This window comes from Colletotrichum tamarilloi (assembly GCF_030869305.1).
Source record: "Colletotrichum tamarilloi strain Tom-12 chromosome Unknown Scaffold_216.1, whole genome shotgun sequence".
NCBI classification, from domain to species: domain Eukaryota; kingdom Fungi; phylum Ascomycota; class Sordariomycetes; order Glomerellales; family Glomerellaceae; genus Colletotrichum; species Colletotrichum tamarilloi.
Genome location: NW_026849600.1, coordinates 16,137 through 38,341, shown reverse-complemented (window position 1 = coordinate 38,341; position 22,205 = coordinate 16,137). Strand labels below are relative to the sequence as shown.

At 50.0% G+C, this 22,205-nt stretch overlaps 8 protein-coding genes across 8 annotated transcripts; 3 read left to right on the top strand and 5 right to left on the bottom strand.

Annotated features, from left to right (window-relative positions):
* Positions 1-453: 453 nt before the first annotated feature.
* On the top strand, positions 454-1,110 carry CTAM01_16376 (uncharacterized protein; the record flags this gene model as incomplete). Its single annotated transcript, XM_060532369.1, has 4 exons — positions 454-654; positions 728-756; positions 823-942; positions 1,002-1,110. 4 exons carry the CDS (start codon positions 454-456, stop codon positions 1,108-1,110), a joined length of 459 nt encoding a protein of 152 aa, XP_060373066.1.
* Positions 1,111-1,439: 329 nt separating this feature from the next.
* On the bottom strand, positions 1,440-2,891 carry CTAM01_16375 (uncharacterized protein; the record flags this gene model as incomplete). The annotated part of the gene is made up of 1 exon (XM_060532368.1): positions 1,440-2,891. The coding sequence occupies one exon, from the start codon at positions 2,889-2,891 to the stop codon at positions 1,440-1,442; it is 1,452 nt and encodes a 483-aa protein (XP_060373065.1).
* A 1,583-nt stretch (positions 2,892-4,474) lies between these two features.
* Positions 4,475-6,371, bottom strand: CTAM01_16374 (CFEM domain-containing protein; the record flags this gene model as incomplete). The annotated part of the gene is made up of 6 exons (XM_060532367.1): positions 4,475-4,992; positions 5,039-5,106; positions 5,168-5,550; positions 5,618-5,685; positions 5,750-5,786; positions 6,147-6,371. The coding sequence occupies 6 exons, from the start codon at positions 6,369-6,371 to the stop codon at positions 4,475-4,477; spliced, it is 1,299 nt and encodes a 432-aa protein (XP_060373064.1).
* A 1,208-nt stretch (positions 6,372-7,579) lies between these two features.
* Positions 7,580-8,000, bottom strand: CTAM01_16373 (uncharacterized protein; the record flags this gene model as incomplete). Its single annotated transcript, XM_060532366.1, has 3 exons — positions 7,580-7,621; positions 7,683-7,768; positions 7,829-8,000. 3 exons carry the CDS (start codon positions 7,998-8,000, stop codon positions 7,580-7,582), a joined length of 300 nt encoding a protein of 99 aa, XP_060373063.1.
* A 1,599-nt stretch (positions 8,001-9,599) lies between these two features.
* On the bottom strand, positions 9,600-11,003 carry CTAM01_16372 (the record flags this gene model as incomplete). Its single annotated transcript, XM_060532365.1, has 1 exon — positions 9,600-11,003. One exon carries the CDS (start codon positions 11,001-11,003, stop codon positions 9,600-9,602), a length of 1,404 nt encoding a protein of 467 aa, XP_060373062.1.
* Positions 11,004-11,961: 958 nt separating this feature from the next.
* CTAM01_16371 (taurine catabolism dioxygenase TauD) lies at positions 11,962-13,140 on the top strand (the record flags this gene model as incomplete). Its single annotated transcript, XM_060532364.1, has 1 exon — positions 11,962-13,140. One exon carries the CDS (start codon positions 11,962-11,964, stop codon positions 13,138-13,140), a length of 1,179 nt encoding a protein of 392 aa, XP_060373061.1.
* A 5,506-nt stretch (positions 13,141-18,646) lies between these two features.
* Positions 18,647-20,521, top strand: CTAM01_16370 (uncharacterized protein; the record flags this gene model as incomplete). Its single annotated transcript, XM_060532363.1, has 1 exon — positions 18,647-20,521. The coding sequence occupies one exon, from the start codon at positions 18,647-18,649 to the stop codon at positions 20,519-20,521; it is 1,875 nt and encodes a 624-aa protein (XP_060373060.1).
* Positions 20,522-21,872: 1,351 nt separating this feature from the next.
* On the bottom strand, positions 21,873-22,127 carry CTAM01_16369 (uncharacterized protein; the record flags this gene model as incomplete). The annotated part of the gene is made up of 1 exon (XM_060532362.1): positions 21,873-22,127. One exon carries the CDS (start codon positions 22,125-22,127, stop codon positions 21,873-21,875), a length of 255 nt encoding a protein of 84 aa, XP_060373059.1.
* Between the last annotated feature and the right edge of the window lie 78 nt (positions 22,128-22,205).

Here is a 22,205-nt window from a genome sequence, read left to right as displayed (position 1 = left end):
TCCTCGAGAGCCTGACGAAGCTGATCTTCGGTATATTGAGGCATTATATATAGAAGAAGACATGTGCAAAAGATGAGCCCATTTGGACGCGAATTGAAAATGTTGTGATAAAAGGAGGTTGGGGGTGGGCATTGGGTTGTGGTGGATTTTCGCGTTTTTGTGGGTGCCAGAAACAGGGGGGTGCCAGGAAGTGGGTATGTTGACTTATATATGGCCTTCGTTCACACACGCCCAGTCTATCACAGCTTCTTCCCCAGCATCAAACGGATACAGGAACGCGGTAATAGCGATGAGAATGCCGTGGATTGCCATTATGCCAACAAAGCCGTAAGCATTTGTGCAATGTGTCTAAGCTACTGTTACGGCCAGGAAGACAACCATGTAAGGAGTTACGCGCAATTGAAAGAGGACCTTGATGTATGGTGGAAAGAGAAGCCATGGTACTTCGACGCCATGTGGGCAAATCCAGAACCTGGTTTTCTGCTGGAAGAACAGTACATCACCGATGCCGCTGTCGCTGGGTTACAGCACTATCACCTGGCGCGGATGCTCTTGATCGCCCACAACCCTAAGGTTGCGAGGCTTGGTACGGCTTTCCGGGCAATGGAGGAAGAACTCAAACAGACCGTTCGTGTGATATGTGGCCTTGCAGTGGTAAGCTTGCGGTTCATCGACACTATCGATTTAGGGGAAGTTGCCTGCTAATTGCCTGCTGCTCCGTAAACAGGCGAACGAAAGAACACCTCCAGCATACGTGTAAGTGCCATCAAGTGGCAAGCAAACACCCTCCTCAAACATCTTTTGACCGACGCGATACAATAGGAACGCATGCATAGCAATCACCATGGCGGGCGATCGTTTTACAGATCGGAAAGAACAAGAGGAGTTGTACAAGATCCTTGTCAAGACTGACAGGCGGTTGGGGTGGCCGACTCATGCAGCGTAAGTAGACCCTCGCGCCAGCCCTTTGGCCACTGCAACACAACACTAACAGCGAGCAGACAGTCTCAGATCAGAGAGGCTTGGGGCTGGGAAGACTCCCCATCACCCCCTGCGATGCCTATTGCGGCCATGTTAAACGCCCGCGCACGAGCTGGGACGGCGGATTGATCAGTGTCAACCAGCGAGCAAAGCAAGCTCTAGCGTTCTGTATAAACCTGTTAGTTGATAACGACTCGCACTTGCTCAACCCTTGCAACTACTTCACTTACTTGCGTAAGGGGTCGAGAAACAATTTACTTGGCATTGTCTATCAGATGACCACACTCTTTGCAAGCCTTGCTCCGTCTACCTAAGTACGTGTTTACATTGGTGACTACATGTGATTATTCTTCCTGCTTCGACTCCCTGCGCCAAACCTTCAAAGGCATCGGACTCGGCATCAGGTTCATGGCCTCCCGCCTCTCCGGTTCCCACGCGGGGAAGGGCAAGGCGAAGTTTTATCTATGCAAGACACTCGCCAACAAAACTGTCTGCTCCAGATAACTGATATTCCGTCCGATGCATCCTCGTGCGCCGGCACTGAAACTGACAAAGTACGGTTGCAGTTCCTTGCCCTTGTCACCGAGCCAGCGCTCCGGGATGTAGGACTCGGGTTCCGGGAAGATCTTTGGATCTCTGTGGACGATGTAAGCCGAGATGGAAACCGTCGTACTTCCAGGGATGAAATCTCCAAGAACATACGCCCCCTCAGGCGGCGTTCGTCGCGGAAGACCAAAGGTCGTTGGCGGCACTATCCGGAGAGACTCGTCGAGACACGCCCTGAGGTACGGCAAGTGCTTGACCTTGTCGTAGGGCGCAACCACCTCTTCAGGGTTCAGAACGGCATCAATTTCCTCGCGCAACTTTTCCATGCATCTGGGATTCTTCAATAGCCAGTACATGACGTTGTTCATGGCGATAGCTGTTGTGTCTGAGCCGGCATTCATCATGATGGACACCTCTGCGACAATCTCGCCCCAGTCGAGCCCATTAGGGGTTCCGTTTTTATCTTCCATCAAAGCCTGGAAGAAATCTTCCAACTTTTCACCAGCCTGGTAGCGTTTCAGTCGTTGGGTTGCGCGGTGGTAGACGATGCCATCCCATCCCTTGTTCAGGTTCCACCATCGACGAAAAGTTGGCGAGATCAGAGACGTCAGACGATGATTGAACTTGTACCAATCACCAGCCCAAACGGTGATGGACTGGGCGACGGCAGTGGAATGCAGGCAGGCTCTGTAATTCACCTCGTGAATGGATCCGTCCATGCGCTCGGCGCGCACGAGATCATGACCCTGGTCTAGAAATCCCAGTTTCTCAGACAGACCTATATCAGCGATAGCGTCGAGAGTGAAGTAGTTCGTCCACGCTCGGTAATCGAAAGTAAGATCGGCCGCGTCTGGACGAAGGACCCCCTTCAGAGGCTGGGTACAGGCCTTGTCGCAACCGACGATGAAGCGTTCAGTCTTGTCAGCCACTTTGTGTTCCCAGTTCTCGAGGTTCTTCAATGCGTATGCCGCCGACAGAACCTTGCGTTTCCGGGCGTGGTCTGCCTTATCGACAACATCGGCCAGATGGAAGTGAGTTCCAGCCAACGTCTCGTAGAACTCGCCCTTGAGACACTTGGTTCCGCGCCCGTAGATGTCCTTGATTGCATCTACGGTACCGTACGAAAGCGAGTTGGGCCCAGTCCGAAGCACCGGATGTTTCTTGTGCTTCTCATAGAGAGTCTTGGATCGAAAGCCGAGTGCAGCTTCGCGCATGAAAACTAGATTGGTCACGCCGGCTAAAGGCTTGAAAGCCGGAAATCGACGAAGTCTTTTGGGGTCTCGGAAGTATTCGATCAAGGGATAGACGATGAAGTAGAATAAGACGCTCAGCAAAGCTGCCAAGGGAAGTACAATTGCGTACATGACGAGGTCCTATCTCAGCTGGCTTGGAAGGCTTGTTTGCAGAGGTCTGGTGTAAGGAGTTTGATACTTCGATTCCGACGCTAGCTAGCACATCAGCACGGCATCTCACTTGTGATAGCGAGCTTTGAAATAGTCATTCTGTCCGGTGCAATCAGCTGACTTCAAGATCAAACACAAACGCAACGGGATATGTATCCCGCGGAGTGCCAGCTTTGGAGACATCACAACTGTCATTCTCATGCTCTTCAGGCGCCTCTAGTGCAGGCGGACAAAAGCAAGAGGACGACAAATTGCCTATTTCGTCACCCAAGGGGTCCCTGTCAGACGAAATTGGCGTCTTCTGATGGGTCCAGATCAATGCTCACGGCACATGGCGACGTTGACCATCTCTAGTCTCACGCACTCCCCACATGCCAAGATCGAGTTGATCGGACCCAACTTTCCTATCCAAGACGTCTCGGATTGGAAGTTGCCTATTTGGAGAATACCCCACGTTCAGGCGTGGCGTTTGTTCAGGAAAGGAAACTTGTCAGCCGCAGTAGATCGCGCGACTTGCCTATTTGACTTCAGATAGGCAAGCCCAATTCCAGTCTAGGCAAGTCGGCAGTCATGCATCGCGCCGCGTGTTTCCAAACTCGATGTCCCGCCCACATGGATAGTTACACAAGCGCCGGGAAGGTTTGGATGAAAGCCCGACGACAACTTACCTTGGAGACCTCGATCTTTAATCCCTAAGTACAGGTACTTGATGACGGGAGGTAGCTTGTTTTCACCCCCTCCCCCCGATGTCCAACTAGCCACTTGCAATCGAAGGGCTCTTTACGTTTTTGCTATCAGCTCAGATACGCCAACTGGAGAAGACAAATCCAATAAAATCCTTCACGAGTCCATCGATACCCACGCGTTATTGGCCTTTTCTCATTCGCTATCAGATGACTACTGAAAAGCCACAATTGATTTCTTTCCGAAAAGACTTGTCACCCGTTGGAGTGGCATTGGCCTAATCCTTGTCGTTTTATTGCACCTGAACAGCGTGATGCTGACCCATCGAGTACTCGCCTTTCTAACACGGGCCTTTCCACTCAATTCAGGTTTGTTATAGTTACGATTTCCGACACAAGATCCTACTTCAGGACCTTTCGCCGACTTTTGTAGTTTTGTCTCACCGGCTTGAGTACCGGTCAATAATGATTTGCCTCCCCTAACCTAAGATATGATCACCAACTCTTCCATACTGAGTGAGAGTCATCTCCTTTCAAAACAGTCTTCATCTTTCTCATCATGAAGTCGAGCTTCTAAACTTATTCCCATCACCATTTGTCTTGTCAGGGTTGCCGAAAGCCATACTGACGAGACCTCTAACTTCCTAGAGGAACAACTGTTCCAATTCCACACATGATACTTATCCGCTGCATTCTTATAGGTACCTTGATTATTCTGGTTATTGCCAATTCCCGGAACACCTTCACTTAGAGAGTGTTACGAACTCAGCAAAACGATATGACTACAACTCCTCCACAACACTGATCTGCCTTTTGTTTCCTCTTTTACCAATTATCCCAGCCTTGATGGTTGTGAGTACTTCATCGGGGACTCTCACTCCTCCTCGGGAATTGAGCATCTGAGCATCCGCCATTTTGTTTACGTGTTCCTTCAGAGACCCACGGTGCCAAATGCTTCAAGTCACCAAGATCCACTTCTTCGGGCTGCTCGTCCGGTGGCCTATTATCACCATCCCGACTTGAGTGATTTGCAGCTAGTGCTTTAGTATCGCGTTCATCCTTTACGGCGGGCAACACACCGGTTGAATGGTGTCCGATTCCCAGATCCACATGGCTAATGTCCCGAAGAGAATGATCAGGCTCATCGTTGTCGTTGTCAACAGAAATTAGTTCGTGCAACCGATCGCTCGGTCGCAAGACACTATCCCCGATAGTCCTCATTCTCGGCCTAGCACCAAATATGGAGCTTACATTTTGAACTGTTCGTCTCCTTCGTAAAAATAGACGACGGAAATAGTCTCTAAAGGCAGGCATGCAAGAGCAGAAGATGAAACCGTTTAACTCGACGAATGACCAGTTAGAGATTGGCACAATGTCCCCTAGTAAGCGTCAGTACTCGCGTTTACAATAAAACAACCAACTCACATGTCGGATTCGAAGTCTTCATGAAATCTCTGATCGAGCTGAGTCTCAGAATGGAGACAAAGGTGATCCTACAACGTATATTAGCTCTTATCAATCCCACATTTCCGGGTTCCGCAGGGCACAACTCACAACAATGCTACAGCGAACATCATACCGGCCCCAACCTTCTGTCTCCATCGCCAGTTGAGCCTGACGATTTGAGAAATGGGCATAGCTACTACAATAACATCAAGAGCAATATTGACCGATGCATGGGCCCAAGTCTGAACATTAATATCGTGGCAACGGCCTTGGTGTTCTCCATCCCACTTAGTCCAGGTGTAGCTGATGGGCCAGCACTGAACCGAAGTCGCAACTAGGAATGAAACGGCTGATATGACGCATGCCCATATGACACCCCAAGTCAAGCGCCTAAACTTTTCATCGGAAAATAGGCGCAAGTAGAAAAACAGGAAATTCGTCTTCGCAAACATGACGGTGAATGCGTAAAAGTGCTCTCCGATGTAGAACAGCTTGCCGAGTCGGGTAAGCTTGGACTCTTCTCTTTTTGCGAACCTCATTGTCTGCCATTGCACTTACTTTGAAGAACTCGTTGATTTGCTCCGGTGTGAGTGTCCAGATGTCTTTTCCGAGGCCATTTTGAACCGCTGCAACACGGGTTAGATTCCATTCCAGGATTCTTTCCTCCGTGTATGGCTGAGGACGGCTTACTGAACACAACAACCACGCTCATAGGTACTGATATCAACTAGACCAATTTTACTTTAGTCAAGGTACAGGTCAAGTCGACATTTTGTCGTCATAGAGAAACATACCATTGAGAAAATCAGGGCATAGTCATCCAGTCCAATTATATAATCCAACCGTGAGAGTTGGGAGTACATGCGGACACCAACACTAAATACAGCCACAATAGCCCCTGCTACGGCACTCGCAGTGGCTGAGGGACCTCTATCTCGATTGGGAAGTCCACAAATGTCGAATATGATTCTTTGGCTCTCTGCATTCATCAATATGAATCCTGTTAAAGGCGTCGAAGGCGGAGAGGCACATACTTAGTCCATCGACGACAGAGCAGTTTTGATAGCTGCAACCGATTATTCCGTACAGTTGTTGCTCTGCGCAAAGAAATTTGATGGCGGCTTGTGCACTCGTCGCTGATGCGATCATTGTCGAGACGCAATGACTCTGAAAAGCGGCATAGCATTAGTAGTCGCATGAAGACTCGCGACTTTGGCGTGACGATCAGGGAACTTACCGCGCATTCCGGCAGAAGGCTCTCGATACCCAAGCCCTGGGGTATGGCACTTGACACTAGAGTTGAGTCCATCATTCATCTCGGTAAGTCCGGCCAACGACAACTTCGACAAGACTAGGGATTGGCGACAAACCAAGCACATTGGTCGCAACGTCTTTCGATAGAGACGTTGATAGTTGCAGACGTACACAGGTGCGTAACTGGGCCGATCCGTATTTGAAAGATCTTTTCTTCGAAGAACATTCCCCCATGTTCGCCCTGAGATTCCACATGACGTTGCTTCTCTATTTACGGCGGTGCTTGAATCAGGGCTACCCCATTTCATTGTTGACATTTGGTCAATCTAAGCTCTATTGAGATTCAGAGTGCAACGGCTCAGTCAGGATCAGGCTCTTGCGCCAATCAATTATGTCCGATGTGCACTTATAGTTCAGCCGGTGCCATCTTAGCTGAGTGTCGGATCACTTTGAATTTCAGTAGTGGGCAAAGTTGGGACTAGCACGCCATAGCACAGGGGCCAGCGTGCTGTCGAATGCGTGCTTCAGGGGACAGACAGGCTTCTCCGCAGGGCAGAAAATGTGCTGAGAAAGGAGAAATCAGACTTCAACGTTTCTACAAGCATCAATCAGATGACTCTTGGCAACACAACCAAGGTCAACCCATCTCGTTCTAATGTAGATGCAGCAAAACAGTCGCTGTTCTGCGTGATATTCTTTCTAGCTAGAAATTGCACAATTTGCAGGGCAAATGGGCACAATAACGTGTTTCTTTTTTCCCTCTGTAACTCTTCCACCTTAGCGACAACTTGATAGCAAGATGGCAAGACGAGGAATTCTAGACTTTCTAGATTGCAACGCGTGCGTAGCTAGAAGTAGTGCAGCAGCGAGATGTATTTGGGTTTGACCAAGTTAGTACCGTCATACAATTGCTTCAGTGACATGTTTGCGGTCTTGTTTACCCTTCTACCTGAAACCCGTGGCTGACTCACTTTGAGCTACATTGCAGAGGACAGCGACAAAAGGAGCCATGCATAACGTCACAACAATTCGAATGATGACTTCGAGCAAGCCCTCTGAGCGGCTAAACGGTGATGACTGAAGTTTCTGTATAGAAGCTAGCATAACGCTGTGGAGCTTGCAGTCTCGGAGCCAAGTATTCCCCTCCGTCGATCCCGGTACAACAGGCCGACTAATTACATGTATTGCAGAGGAAGAAGAGATGTAGACGTTTCCGAGATGTGTTGACAAATCATCGTGCTTTGATAGTTGTCCTCGTCTCTACCTCTAAACACCAACGGGAGTCTGGCAAAGGATACTCTGGCCGAGCTGTGGTCATGATTGTTAGAAGACGAGATGCAGACGTTTATCTTTGATTTGTACTACTCACGATGGGAAGAACACAGCAGCGGGCACGTTGGCCAACCTTGGCACAGATGCTTTTGGCGTCGCTGGCCGAAGTCGGCACGGTCGCGGCTGTTGGCAGAGCTATTAGCAGCGATCACTTCACCTTCCTCTGGTTTCGTTCTGACTCACGAGAAGCGCAGTCAAGATCAGCAACTCCCAGAAGGTCGGTGGCACAGCACTGAAGACTGTCGTAGAGACCAGAGCAAGCATCATAGGGAGCAGAGCCACCGCCAGTGTTGCCGGTGGGAATGGCGATGACGGCAGTGGCCAAGATCGAAACGAGAGCGGTAGCGAACTGCATCTTGAAAGCGATACGATGATTGAAGGAGAGTCTTGAGTGACCGAAGAAGAGCTGGGAGCTGCAGATTGCTTTGAGTAGGAGATAGAAGAGATGGTTAATTATGATGACTAGATATTGATTGAGAAGCCTGGAAACTGCAGACTTTATATATCTGAGTCCAATTGTCGCCGTCACTGCTCATACGACTAAACAGATCAACTTGATGAATGGTCCTCTTGCATTTCCGCCACCATGTCCACTGTTTGTGCAAAGTACTGCGGCATAACTTCACCTCACCATTGACACCATTTCGCAGTCATCCTCGGACCAAAGGCACACGATGAGGTTCGTGAAGTTTTCGGCAATTCGGTAAGAAGAGCTCATTACCAACGACTTGCGTATGCTTGGCAATATTGGCTTGGCTGTCCACTTTTAGTCCGAGAAACTGAGGTGTAGGTAAATCCACCCAACACGAGCTACATAAGGCGGGAGCGGCTACTCCCGTGCGGCTAAAAACGTGAGAAGTGATAAGGGATTCTGCAAAATGCCCGAAAAAAAGTAATGTCCAACTTCATGATGCTTTCCGGGGATGCAGTTTGTCTGAATCCGGGTGGAGTGAAGGCGTTGGTCTAGTCCGGGATCATAATGAAATTCGCCTACAGCCGCTCCCGCCTGTCAAATGCAACATTCCCCGCCCTCAGCTCGACTAAAAGCGAATGAGGGGAAGAGGCGATTCTCAGCCCAGCCTTCGACTAGGAATAAATCACAATTGTGACGCTGCAAGTACAGGCATGCCTGCAGATGATCAGCGCTGTCTACTGCCTCGTACCTTGTTTCGTGAATCAGGAGAGTCTTTCCGTAGACGAAGTATAGTAGAGCAGGACAGTAGGTATGCGCGGCCAGGGCAACTAACCATTTGTGCAACGGGTATGCTGATGTGCATAAGGCTGGGCCCGTTGCTTTGAAGAACTTACTAGGAATATTAAGCATCTTTCAAGACGTATTATCATTGTAATTAAACCTGCGCTCTGGGACTTTGCTGCTGCTGCTTACGAACTGTTGCGATGAGCTCTGAATCTGGGTTCCCCTTGGATATAACCACTCCCTTTCCATAAAGAAAATGCACAATGCATGAGATATGTGCAAACTAAGCCAAAGGTTCAGAAATGTGTTGGCAATTACCCATCCTGATTCATCAATCATATCCGTTGAAAGAAGTCCTGCATGTTCGACATTGAAATTTGAAGATCCACACCGGTTGTTCACGCATGATAAGTCACACTACTATGCATGGGTTAAGCGTTCAGTCCTAGTAAACGGTGCTTTACATGGGTTGTGGACGAGGCGGGTAGAGGCCTACAGCAACCTAGAACCTAAATGCAACAATAATATTCCCAATGCTACCGAATCAATGATCAAGACCCAAATTTGCAGCGCAAAGATTTTCTAGGCAACGCGCAAATGAACCAGGTGATGTAACATAGAGAGAGCTAAAGGGGAAACCACTGCGATATCTGCAGACCATGGCCATCTGGTCCTTTTCCGTATGATCATTAATCGTCATGCTTTTACAACATATTCCAAGAAGTTGACAGGCAACTGAGACCTGTGGATCATGGCCTAGGCTTTGTGTCCCACAATTTCCGCCACCTCGTGCATCCGGTCTTGCATCCGGTCCTGCTCTTCGAATTTTTTCACAACTTGCAGAGTGGCAAAGTAACTGAGTGGTAGAGCGATGAACCAAAGACCGCAGTTGATGCTTGCTGTAGCAATAAGGGGGGTTGGAACGGCTTGGATCCCGAAACCCACTGCTACCGCTGCCGTCTCGATGCCACGAAGCAAAGAGCTATACCGAATCTGGTCGCCGGGCGAGTCTGACAGATTTCCGATTGCCCAGTAGATGAAGTTCTCAATCATGCCAAGAGACGCTCTTTCCAGCATATAGAGCCCAAATCCGCGTCCGAACTCGCTCTGAAGGGCCCAATCCAGGACAGGGAGCGTGAATCGATACTCATTTTGGATGATGACAGCCCATATCCAGGTTGCAGTGTTGAGACAGACTATCAGCGAATATGTTGCTAGAGCTCGTGTCTGGCGATTCTTGGACCACGGGAGATCCACAAGTGATCCTCCGAGCCATGTCGAGAAAGTGCTTACGATAGCTGCAACGAAACCACCTAGCGCTCTCGAGCGCACGCTGAAGTATGTTGCAAGGTAGGTGCCAGGGTATGCTTGAATCCAGCCAAAGTACCAGAATAGAGGTGTCAATAGAAGAATTGAACGGCTTCTGAGTAGCTTCCACATCTCGAAGAGCTCTGTCCGCCAATGGATCCCTCTCGGCGCTTCGATGCGACTTCCGTCATCCCGCATGACCTTGTCGGGGTTGGATAAGAAGAGACCCAGGAAGAAACCGAGACATTGTATGCCGATGAAGGCAAGGTACAGCTCGTATCCAACCTTGCCCTTCTGATTAACCTTGTGGTTGAGCGCCAGCGAGATGGCACCACCAATAATCATGCCAAAGTTGCGGAAGGTGAACCACGTCGCGACGTAACGGCCTCGCTTGTGGTTTTCAGGATATCCCGTGGCAATCGCTCCCTCGACACTGTAGAAGAATCCAGCACTTATGCCGCAGGCAACCGAGCCGAAGTAGACGAGCCATGTTCCACCTGTCCGATTGTTGACGTAAAGGCCGGCTGCATAGAGGGGATACCCAAGAGCACCAACTGCCAAAGTCCAGCGGAATCCAATCAGGTTGGTAAGGAACGGGCCAGCGAAGCAAGTCAACGTCATAAAGGCGTAAAGGAGAGCATTCGCTGCGTTGACCAGATCTGGACTTTGTGAACCGCCGACGCCGAGTCCATTCATAGCACTCCATATTCCCGGTGCACAGAAAGCACAGAGACCAACGATGAGTATCTGAAAGAGAGTACTCCTGAGAAACGACATGGGTTGCGACGGAGACAGCGACTGGTTGCCGGGCTCGATTTCTGGCTGGCGAAGGCCGGCCACCTCGACAGACATGACTGGCTAAGTTGCTGACTGGTACGATGGTCGAACTTTGACTCGAATATGCTTGATGATGAATTGAAAAGGTTTGACGGCTGCGAGACAAGACCCCCTCTTCGAAGACCTTGATGGTTGCAGTTGCTGGAGGGCCAACCTTTATGGGCTGGTGTAAAATCAAAACCTCCTCAGGCAACTATTTACTTCACTTAGGGACTTAAGATAGACCTCAAATCCGCCACTGTAAAATTTCCACTGCATGAGATTTGCTTGCAGGGTCACGAATTACGTGCTCAAGTTTCGTCCCAACGTCGCACCAATCGACAGTCCTGAACCAATCTCTTGAGCCTTACGAATGGTAACCCAGACCCCGCATCGGGGACGGTCGGAAGCAGTCAATACGAATCTGTATCCGTTGTGAAGACTTGTTCGCCGTAGATCATATATGGAAGAGCCGGCGTGTAGCCCATTCGCCGTCGATGAGTTGCCTAAATGCTAGCAACATGGAGCTAGCAAAAGGATCGCATGTATCCATCATACAAAAGAATTTGCGTTCTCTCTTGCTTAGAATACGGTACTCGGAATATCGCGATATCGTTTCAAGCATGTATGAACCCTGAGTCCATAGGGAAGAGCGAAGTTAAGCATGAGTTTGGCCTTGATGCATTCAACCTCAACTGCAATGAACCAATCCTATCGGAGGACGCGGGTATTGATAACCGGGGTAGAGATATCGATGCGACTCTCGCCAATTGGCATGAAGCCCAAAATAACGTGATTTTAGCTTCGAACGCATCAAAGCACATGCTACAACTTCCTCGGATAGGTATATAAGTTCCCGTTCAACCAATCTGACGTCGCGGGCGCTTCCATCAAACCCATCCTACATCCAGTACCTGCACGTTGTCCCAGGTTGCGATCATCGGCATCGAAGCGAATACTTCCTGCTACAGTTGCCGCAAGGCACGCAATCACAATGACGACTTCACTCATATCGAATGTTACCGAAGGCCATAAAACAACCAATCAACTCAATTCCTCCATCGTATTTGAACAATTTCAAGATTTACCCCAGGCAAATCAACGACTTCTGGGCGAGCCCCATCCCACTGGCACTGTGACACCACTGGCGTTGAGGCCTTCCGGTCAGCACAAAGATGTTCAGTTGCGTGAGGTCGTCCATGCTGTAGAATCTCTTCAGACGCAGGGCGAACTCACCAAGAAACTCGCCATTCACGGGGTGCTTTTATTCAGAGGTTTGCCAATCCATGGCGCCGAGGATTTCAGCAAGTTCGCACACGCTTTCGGGTACAAACCACACGAAATCATTGGCATTGTAGTCGACAGACCATTGTTGGCACCAAACGTGGCACCTGCGAACGAAAGCCCAAAGGAAGTTCTCATCTACAACCACAATGAGTCACCCCAGGTCCCGCATGCGCCCGAATACGTTTTCTTCTATAACCACAAGGCGCCCGCAAAAGGGGGCGAGACCCCCATTTCTTCATCACTGGAGCTCTTTCAACGAGCCAAGGATGAAATCCCGGAGTTCATCCAGGCACTGACGGAGAAGGGAATTCTAAGCAGAGTGACCTATAAGTTCGACCAGCAATATACAGGAGGCTCAACCCTAGCACAAGCTTTTGGAAAAAACTTCTTGGACGGTGACAGTGTGGCCATGAAGCGCGAGAAGATCGAGGCACAGATTGCTAGATATGGAAGAGGCCAGCATACGACTTGGGAATGGATAGACGACGGCGTGATCCTGACGCATAGGCTACCCGCGATTCGTACCCAGCCAGGCACAGGACTTCCGACGCTCTTCACCGGATTAGCCGCCTACTGGAAGAACTCTCAAGGCGGACAAGGGGCCAGAAAGGAAGTCACCAAACAGCTCTACGGCGACGGCACGCCAATCCCAGACAGGTATCTAGAACACTTAGCGAAGATCACAGATGAGATCCGAGTACTCCACAAGTGGCAACAGGGCGACGTTCTCGTCTTCGACAACGTTATTGCTCAGCACGGCAGACAGCCTTGGGAAGGCGAACAATCGGATCGTGTGGTGCTAGCTAGTCTATTCGATGGAGACAGTGTGCCTGGAGCATATGGTGACGGCGACTGGACCCAGGTCGTTCAGGCCTTGGACGGTTGACGATGTTGAAATTGGATGGGTATCTTGACAAGAGGCGACACACTGGACTTGTGTTCACGATTAAATCAACGAAGACTCTTTAAAGAAAAGAAGAAGATGGGGTGATTATAATTATATTTCGACTGATGACCACATTGCTTTCTTCAACAAAACATGAACTGAACCCAAATGTGCTGCTGAGGCTGCCAGAGGTGGTTGGCAATTTGGGCCATGGCCCAGATTTTCGTGAAGTCTAAGGGGCTACTACTGTCAGACTAGTCGCCTCGAGCTTAAACTAGGTGTGAAATTTTGATTGGAACTGAGGGAGTCGACTGAAATCCCAATCATTCTCCCTTGCAGCACCCTCTCGTTACATGAAGTCTCCATTAGGATTCCTAAGCTCACCCCTTGCCTCGACCATAGGAATGGGGAGCTCACACCATTTCCGAGAGCTCAGGCACCAGGCACGAGGACGGTTGAAATCGTCCCGTCGTCAAATTTTACAGTTGGAGCTCTTTATCCATCATACCTACTGCCTAGTCTCTCTTGTTCCCTTTGCGAATTGCACATTGGTGATCCGGTCTCTCAGCCCCTTCGTAGTATGGAGTAGAGCTCAGCCTATGCTCCCTAAAAGCCTGCGACACATCCTGGAAGCTCCAATATCGAGACGCAAGAAGAGCGAACTTTCATTAAGTATTCAATGCTAAAATATCCGGGGCTTAGAGAGAGCCACAGCTGGTTGCTATCGAAGAATATGAAATAACGACCAGCAGCTGTTCCGCACATCATTAAGCTACTGAATACTTCACACGGGGCAACAAAATTAAAGGTAAAGAATAAAGCAATTGATGTTTATTGTGTTGTCGGCCGAGTCTGGATCTACTACGGGACGCGGGTTAAAACCGGTTCAAAGAAAGAGCATTCAAGTTCACATTTGTGGTTTTGCTACGATGAGATCCCTACAGAAAGGGCTTGATGCTCTAATTGGCCTCTCTGGTGCGCTGGGGTAGTACATATCATATCTTGTTCCAGAGCAGGACAGTCCTTCATCACTTCAAGATGACGACATACTAAGAATCCTAGACCGGAGACGGGCATTGATTCATAATGAATTATTCAGTAAATCTTTCCAAAAACGACAAGATATTAGTAAGATCTTAAGTGATCATACTTTGAGGTCCCCGGATGTACACTGGAAGTTCAGTAGACAATTCTTCCATGGGCTCGAGAATCGATTTCCTATCGTGGCTATGCCAAAAAGGCCGTACCTTACGGGGTTTCTTCACACAATTACAGGCAGTGGCGGCATGCCGTTCCCAAGATACTAGTAGTTGCGGATGGCGTATCGACCTCTTTCTCTGTTCCAGTATGGACTAGACGATAGATGCATGATTTTATTGAGACCGCATGAACCTTGCTCTGAAAAGTCTGAAAGGCGTTCGGCCTAGCGAATTGGGCCGTGACGTCGGAACAAATAGTTATCAGCCTCAATACAATTGGTATCGCAATCCAGTAGCACCCGACATGATGTTTACCCTGTTGTCGTTTAGCGTTGTTTCGAGCTCCAGGTGCGAGATTCTTCCGCGAATGTGTGCGTCGCTCAATGGAGGCCGAGATTGATGGCTACATGTACAACGACTTCAGAGGTGGTCTAGCTGAAGATATTTTGGAACATTGGATGAAACTGAAATGTTCAAATAGAAGGAAATCTTAAGGACTCGACCGTCGATCTGACACTACGGACAGGGCATATTCCGCAGTCGACTGCACCGCCAGAGTCGTGAGGACACGTTGAGTAACCACATCTTGCATCAAGATGGTTTGAGGGAAGAGAGTGGTTATTTATGTCTGAACACTAAGTGTCTCCCTTGAGTCGTGGTAAGCCCAGTGCTCTGAGGCATCTTCTTGGATGTGGTGGGGGCTTCGGCTAGGAGCAAGGGAGGGACGAGGCGAACAGTCAGCCCGTAGCTCCACGGACGACATGTGCCAAATCAGGGAGTGCACGTGACTTTGAGGCTTGGGAAGTGTCAAGAGATGCATATTGCGAAGGCGTGTATAGGATTTAGGTATCAGAAGATGAGAAGGGACGTCGAACTGTTGTCATTACCCAATCTTGTTTGTGATATAGTCGCTTGATGAGATTGCTAACAGTTGCATAATATCTATCTTCATTCTTTATGAGAGTTAATATGCATTATCTGCAATGTTAAGATACGAATAGTCACCCAGCATATTCTCCAGGCATCCAACAAATACTACTCAGATCATTATTCACCCGAAAGCTGTCCAAGCCGATACAAATATCAGACCTAAACAATTGAAACAGCACTCACTATGCCTGGCTTCATCGACGAAGGGATATTAAGCGGCCGATATTAGATACTGAGGTTACATTCAAAACGTAAAACCATCAAGCTCTTTAGCCTTGCGAGACCAGGGCATAGATCTTCCATGGTATATTCTTTGAGAAAACATTATTCCTTGACTTCTTGTTTTAAGACGCCATGCCATCCTTCCGTTGTCTCGGATCGCGTCAGGCCATGATAGGTGACTTGGGGATCTGCCTACTTTATTCGATGACCAACATGGTATGATATTGAAATCGGCGTCGTACCAAGGTTCATTCGATTGAGTATATGAGAGGGTCCCGACCCTGGCAATTTTCAGAATCTTCTCGACATTTCGATTTCGATGAGACCCCTAAAAGGTTTGGTCGCAGCTGCCATCTACACCAACATGAAAATCCTCGGACATCAAGAAATCAGCATGTGCACAACACCCCAGAAGCCTATTGATACGTCTAATACAAATTGATTAATGATTCTGATACCTGTTATCTATATATGAGGACCATAATCGGAAATCACCTCCGTCTATTGTCAAATTACAGGCTTTGACTATCTAGATTATAATTATTGCTACATGTGCCTCAAGTTATACGTCTACAAGGAAATGAAAGAATGGTTGAATTCTAGCACAATCAAGCAGCCATCTCAAAATAACAGCTGCCTTTACTAGAAGTCCTGTAAGCCAAGCTTCATCGGTGTTTGGACTCCGTTAAGATGGTACCCTCAACATATTCGATCCTCCACCATCGACTTCATAGTCGGATGCCAGCAGAAGCCTTCGTGATTATTGCCTTGTTAACAGTGCTGAATAACATCAGTTTACATCAGGTCCATGTAGTTACAGACAAATGCGTTGGTTTGTGATACGAATCGACGCATTAGGAAAAGCTGTCACCATTTTGTTCTCGAATAACAATGGCCATGTGCACGTGGTCCAAGGTTTCTGCCAGGTGAGCGTAATTCTTCATGTCACCAACAAATACTGAGGTTTCCAAATATCTCATCTTATCGCATCGTCATGAAATATTTACATATTAATTTACGTTGCAGCCAATATGTACTTTGCATATGTATAAGAACTTCTAACTTCACAGAAGTCCATTTTGATGCGAGCAATAAGCGGACCTGAAGGCTGGATGCTCTCATTTATGCCTCAGTCAAAGCTCGATGGTCTCTGAACCAATGTATCTCGCAAGACTTCACGTATACCATTGATGTCTACCAAAAAATCATAACGGAGAATAGGGAACGGCAAACTCAGGCTTTCTATACCTTACTACTTTCTCGTCAAGCCTATTCCCACGAGCAACATTCGGCAAGAATTTCCAGCAATGATATCGATTCCAGGATAGTGACGCAATTTCCGTAAGCTTGAGTTGACCCTTTCATATGGATTCTACATCTGACATAACATTGTTGAGAGGTCACTTATGGCTCTCAAGAGAAATGAACAAAAAAAAGGCTTATGTCGATGAAACCAGGGAGCAATAGAAACACCATGATCACTACGTATACCTTTCATATTCATCCTACCGACCTTCCAGCCATTTGAAGAGAATTCTTGGACTTGCACCTTTGATTGGATTCATGTAACTGAGTTGATATCGTTGTCTTCCAGACCGGCCTCCGGTTTTCAGGTGCCAAGCGTCAAGTGCATGCACCAAAAGGTCCATGTCTAGATGTGGACCGTCAAGTTCTCACTCCTCACCGGTATTTCGAGCCGATCAATCATGATGCAAAGAAACTCCCTCCCTCTTGTGTAAGAGGAGTTGACTCGAGCATACTCCATTTGTCCACGACCTGAAGCTATTCTTGTCTTATGCCCTGCAATGCTGACAATGTGGATGTCGAGGCATCCACAATCCATTGCAAACACTGGAGACTAACAATGAGTACGAGCGAAATAGGCTTTCCTGGAATCTCAAATATGTCACTTCCGCTTTTCAAAATTATCCAAACATTCAATGGCCTGCATCCGGAATCCAAGGTTGGCTCAACGAGGGACAGAGTGTGGGGTAGTCACGAGGGCAACCAGCCTTTGTAATGGCTCGCTTATGCAAGGACAATAACAGAATTCTCTCGTCTCGTAAGTTTTAGTCTGTTTGGGGAGAACTAATGCCGTCATGTTCCCTCTCTGCCCCATTTAGTGCCGAGAATAAGAAAGAATGCACCAGCGAGGGATGATATCGTGCATTTTGCCGCTGCGGGCTCCGTCTCCACTTGATACACTCAACGGGCCGAGACCATCAAAACCAATGTATGACTCGCTGACCGGCGGTTGGTTCCAATGGATCGGAAGATCGAGAGCCGCATGGTGATAGACAGGGCCATATCGGTTTTGGGGACCTGACTGGAGACGCCGGAGCGGGGCCGGTGCGACAAAAGGAGGTCGGGTGCCCGAGACTGAGAATGGATATGGGCAATTTGGCAGATTCCAGGTGGTAAGATCTGGCCCAGGGATACCGAAAATGTTCATTGTCGTCAACGAGGAAGCTCGGGAGGGCGCCGGGCGGAACGCCACAGACAAGACCCAATTTCCAAGCTTAGCGGACGGGAATGCACGCTTATTGAAATTTAGCGATGTTGGTTTTTGTTTTTTTTTCCTTTCCTTCGTCGGACCTATTGATTGGTCCCTTGGTGAGGTGGTCTCCCTCGTTGGATTGCGGAGAAGGTGAGACATTGCCAACTGATGAGTTCCTGACCGAGGTGATCCATTCCTAACCTCCTGACTAAACTCAACACGAACGACGAGGAACGAGACACGAGAGCGGAAGAATGGGAGAAACGAGACACGGAGACTGAGTTTGGTGGCGCTTGCTGTAGGAAACTCTGTGTTCGTCCAAGGCATGCAAACTCATCTTGTCACTCAGGAGACAATGCCCCATGGCAAGGGAGAGAGGCATGGCCCATGGGCAGACTGGAGTTGCCAGAGACGCCAGAGACATCGTTTACGATGAGATGAATATTTGCCTGACATGAGGGACGCAAAGGGAGTTTCCAGAAGGTATAAGAAAGACAAGATTCTCCAGCTTCTGTCCAACTTTCCTTTCCCTCCTCACCCTCATCATCATTACACTCCGCATCCTTAGCTCCTCTCTTCCTCTCTCTTTACCTCGTTTCACTCGTTTACGACCCGAGGTCTAGTCATTCTTTTACTTGCTTTCGTCACTCGCTTAGTCATGCGTCGCACGGCTCTCGTCGCCCTCATGGGCCAGTTGGTTATGGGACAGAGTTCTTCTCCCTTGTTCCCCAACACCACCACGACCTCCACCACTCGCAGCTCGTCGCTCACCACCTCGTCCTTCTCCACAACCCTCTCGGGTTCCACGTCGGTGACCACCATCCAGACCACCTCAACTGGCCAGACGACAATCAGCAGTCTGACCACCTCCACTGGCTCGGACACCACCCTGACGACTGAGGTCCCCATCACCACTTCCGACATTGTCTCGACCATTGACACCACCAGCAGCTCCGAGGTGCCTCCCATCACTACCGAGGAGTCGACTACGATTGACACCGCTACCGCCACTGGCACCGAGACCAGCTCGACTTCGTCGTCGTCTGCCACCCCGTCTGCCACCGTCATCCCCAACCCCAGCAACGTTGGCAACTTCTCCCTCCTTGGCTGCTTCGGCTCCACCACTGGTTTCCCTACCTTCGACCTGGTCCTGTCTGCCTCTTCCATGACCCTTGAGCTTTGCGTCGCTTCTTGCCCCGCTGGAAAGCGCTACGCCGGTCTGTTCGGCTCCGACTGCTTCTGCGGTGATATCGTCAGCGATGCCACTGCCACCCGTGTCTCTGAGGATAGATGCGACATCACTTGCCCTGGCAACTCTGCCGAGCGCTGTGGTGGCCGCAACACCAGCGGATCCCTGAAGCGCCAGCTCATCTCTGCCGAGATCCTGTTGACCATCTACATCCGTGTTGATGGCGGTATCGATGTCACCACCACTGCCACCGTCACCACCACCTTCACTGCCACAACCACTGCCACCATTGACGGTACCGCTACCACCGGCGTCACCACTGTCACCACCACCTACTGCCCTCTGTGCCAGGACTGCCAGGGTCCCTTCTGCTACAAGCCCACTCCCAACCCGTGCTCCAACGGCAAGTGCTTCGGCGTTCCCTGCTACGGTGATGACTGCTACAAGAAGATCGTTGCCTACGGTGACTACTGCGGTTTCGACTACCCCTGCTACGGTGCCGACTGCCAGCGCCGTCTCGTCTGGGTTGATGGCACCTGGCACCCTGAGGTCTGCTCCGGATACGACTGCGGCCGCAAGATCAAGTGTGTCTCCGGCAAGTGCGACTATGTCATCAAGGGATCCGACTTCGACTCCGAGAAGATTGTCTGCTACGGCAACGTCTGCAAGGTCGAGTCCTGCTCCGGTGATGAGTGCAACAAGAAGTACGTCTGCAAGGACAACTCCTGCGTCTTCGAGTCCTGCCCGTACGCCGATGCCAACAAGAAGTACGAGTACAAGAACGACAAGTACATCGAGGTCAAGGGCTGCAACGGCTCCTGCCCCGTTCCCCAGCCTCCTTGCTCCGGCGACTCCTGCAAGGTTGTCATTCCCGTTCCTCCCGTCACCACTGTTGGCTGCGACGGCACCACCTGCAGCACCATTGTCATCCCCCAGCCCCCCGTCACCAAGACCCCCTACGTCCCGGCCACCGAGACCAAGCCCGCCGCCAACCCCCCTGCCACCGGCGCTCCCCCCGCTGGTGCTCCCCCGGCCGGCACTCCTCCCGCTGGTGCTCCTCCCGCTGGTACCCCTCCCGCCGGTGCTCCTCCTGCCGGTGCTCCTCCTGCTGGAGCTCCTCCTGCCGGTGCTCCCCCTGCTGGCACTCCCCCTGCCGGTGCCCCTCCCGCCGGTGCTCCTCCTGCTGGAGCTCCCCCGGCCAACTCCGCTGCTCCCCCCGCGGGCGGCAACCCCACCGGCACCGCCACTGCCAAGCCCCCCGTCGTCACGGCCGGCACCAGCAAGTTCGCTGCCAGCTTCGGCGCTCTTGCCTTCAGCGTTCTTGCTGCCGCTGTCCTTCTGTAAGGGACTCGTCTGAGCATGGATGGATATTCTCTTCTTTTGACTCTACTATGGGTCTGTTAATGGTTATCAGTGGTGGTTTGTGGTAGGAGTAGTGGTTTTCTTCGATAGTGGCCTAGCGGTTTTTGGGAGCATCTTCGGATCTCTCTGCTCGGCTATGGATGGACCTTTGACAACCGATTTGACGATATAGATAAAGCGTGTGTTTCGCCACATAAAATACTTTGCCCTGCTCCGTGAAATCGGCCCTGCCTGTGACTCTTGTGGATGGCAGTTAAAAAGCTCATATCGCGTCATCTTAGACTGGAGTGTTTATAGGCAACAGGGTTTACTTCAATACTGAGAAGTACATCTTTGTTTGCAATAACTGTAGTTTGATCTGTGGAATCAAAGCTCATCCTGGTTGCGTACCGAATAAGTCAGTATATAAGTCGCTCATCTTTTCCTCCGGTGCTCGGCCCCGGTTTCGGGTCCACCTCCGGGTTCAACATCCGGGATCCACACGGGTCCGGGTGCCCGGTCGGTCGGGGCTCGATTCGGCAATGTAATGGCAAGAAGACCAAAACTTCAAGTTTCTTGACGGCAAACATCCGGCTGCTGCCACTCACATATTCTGGTATCTGAATGTTTGATTGTGCTAATGCAGGTGAGATGTTGCTCTTAGCATTTGTGTCTGCAGCGGTCGGCGCTCCAAGCGTGCACATGGCCATTTATACATTTTATGTACAGACAGCAGCAGGATTTATATTCTTCTCACCACCGCAAAAAGTCTCAAGGCAAGAAGATGTAGGCATCGGCGTCATTCTTCCGGCCAAACGTCGCATCCGCCCCCTTTGCACGTTTCAGCACGTGGGAGGTCCAGGCGGGCGCTGTAACGGCGTTCCAAGGTTGAGATCAGGCACAGATGGTCCGTACTCTCTCGATTCCCTTGGAGACGCTCATGTGAGAATAGATGGGTAAATCGAATGGAAGAAGCAGCTTGCAGCAGATGCCGGACGCTATTGGAAGGGGCTTCGTTTGACTAAAGTGTACTAGCAAGACTTGGCAGGCTGACAGGTGAACTGTTAGCTACTTAGTTGATGGATTAACTTAAGCCTTGAGTTGTCATCATAGTTCAAGCTGAGGGAGGCTGGGCAATTGGAAGAGCTGACTGCGAAGAGCTGGCTGCGTCTCTGGTTGGTTGCAGTCCCAAACATTCCCCTTCTCCGTTTCCAACAAAAGCTTGTCTCAGTGCGCGTTCCCCCTCAGCTGGCCACGGCCTGCGACCAAACGACTGTCAGGCCAAGGAACCACAATGTGGGAGGAGGCCACAGAACGAACCGGTACTGCAGTGATCGCACCGCATCTCGGACGGTCATGCCTGCATGTCGCAAAGCCAATGCCTTGCTGTGCCTGTGCCTGTGCCTGTGCCTGTCTTCCTTCTTCGAATCCTGCCCAGTTCTTCTGTCACATATCCGTCAGTCCGACTCTTCATAACCGCCCAGCGCATTCCTGTGACCTGAGCCGAGCCGTGAGCACTGCAGCTGTTGAGCTCCGTAACCGATGAACATGTTCTGTGCCTGAGAGCGTGCGAGCAAGCTGTTCCGAAGACGACCATTGACCACCACATCACATCGGCTACACACCGACACCACCTTACGACGTGACTGAACATTGACCTTTCCAGACGCGGCCGTGGCTCATGGAT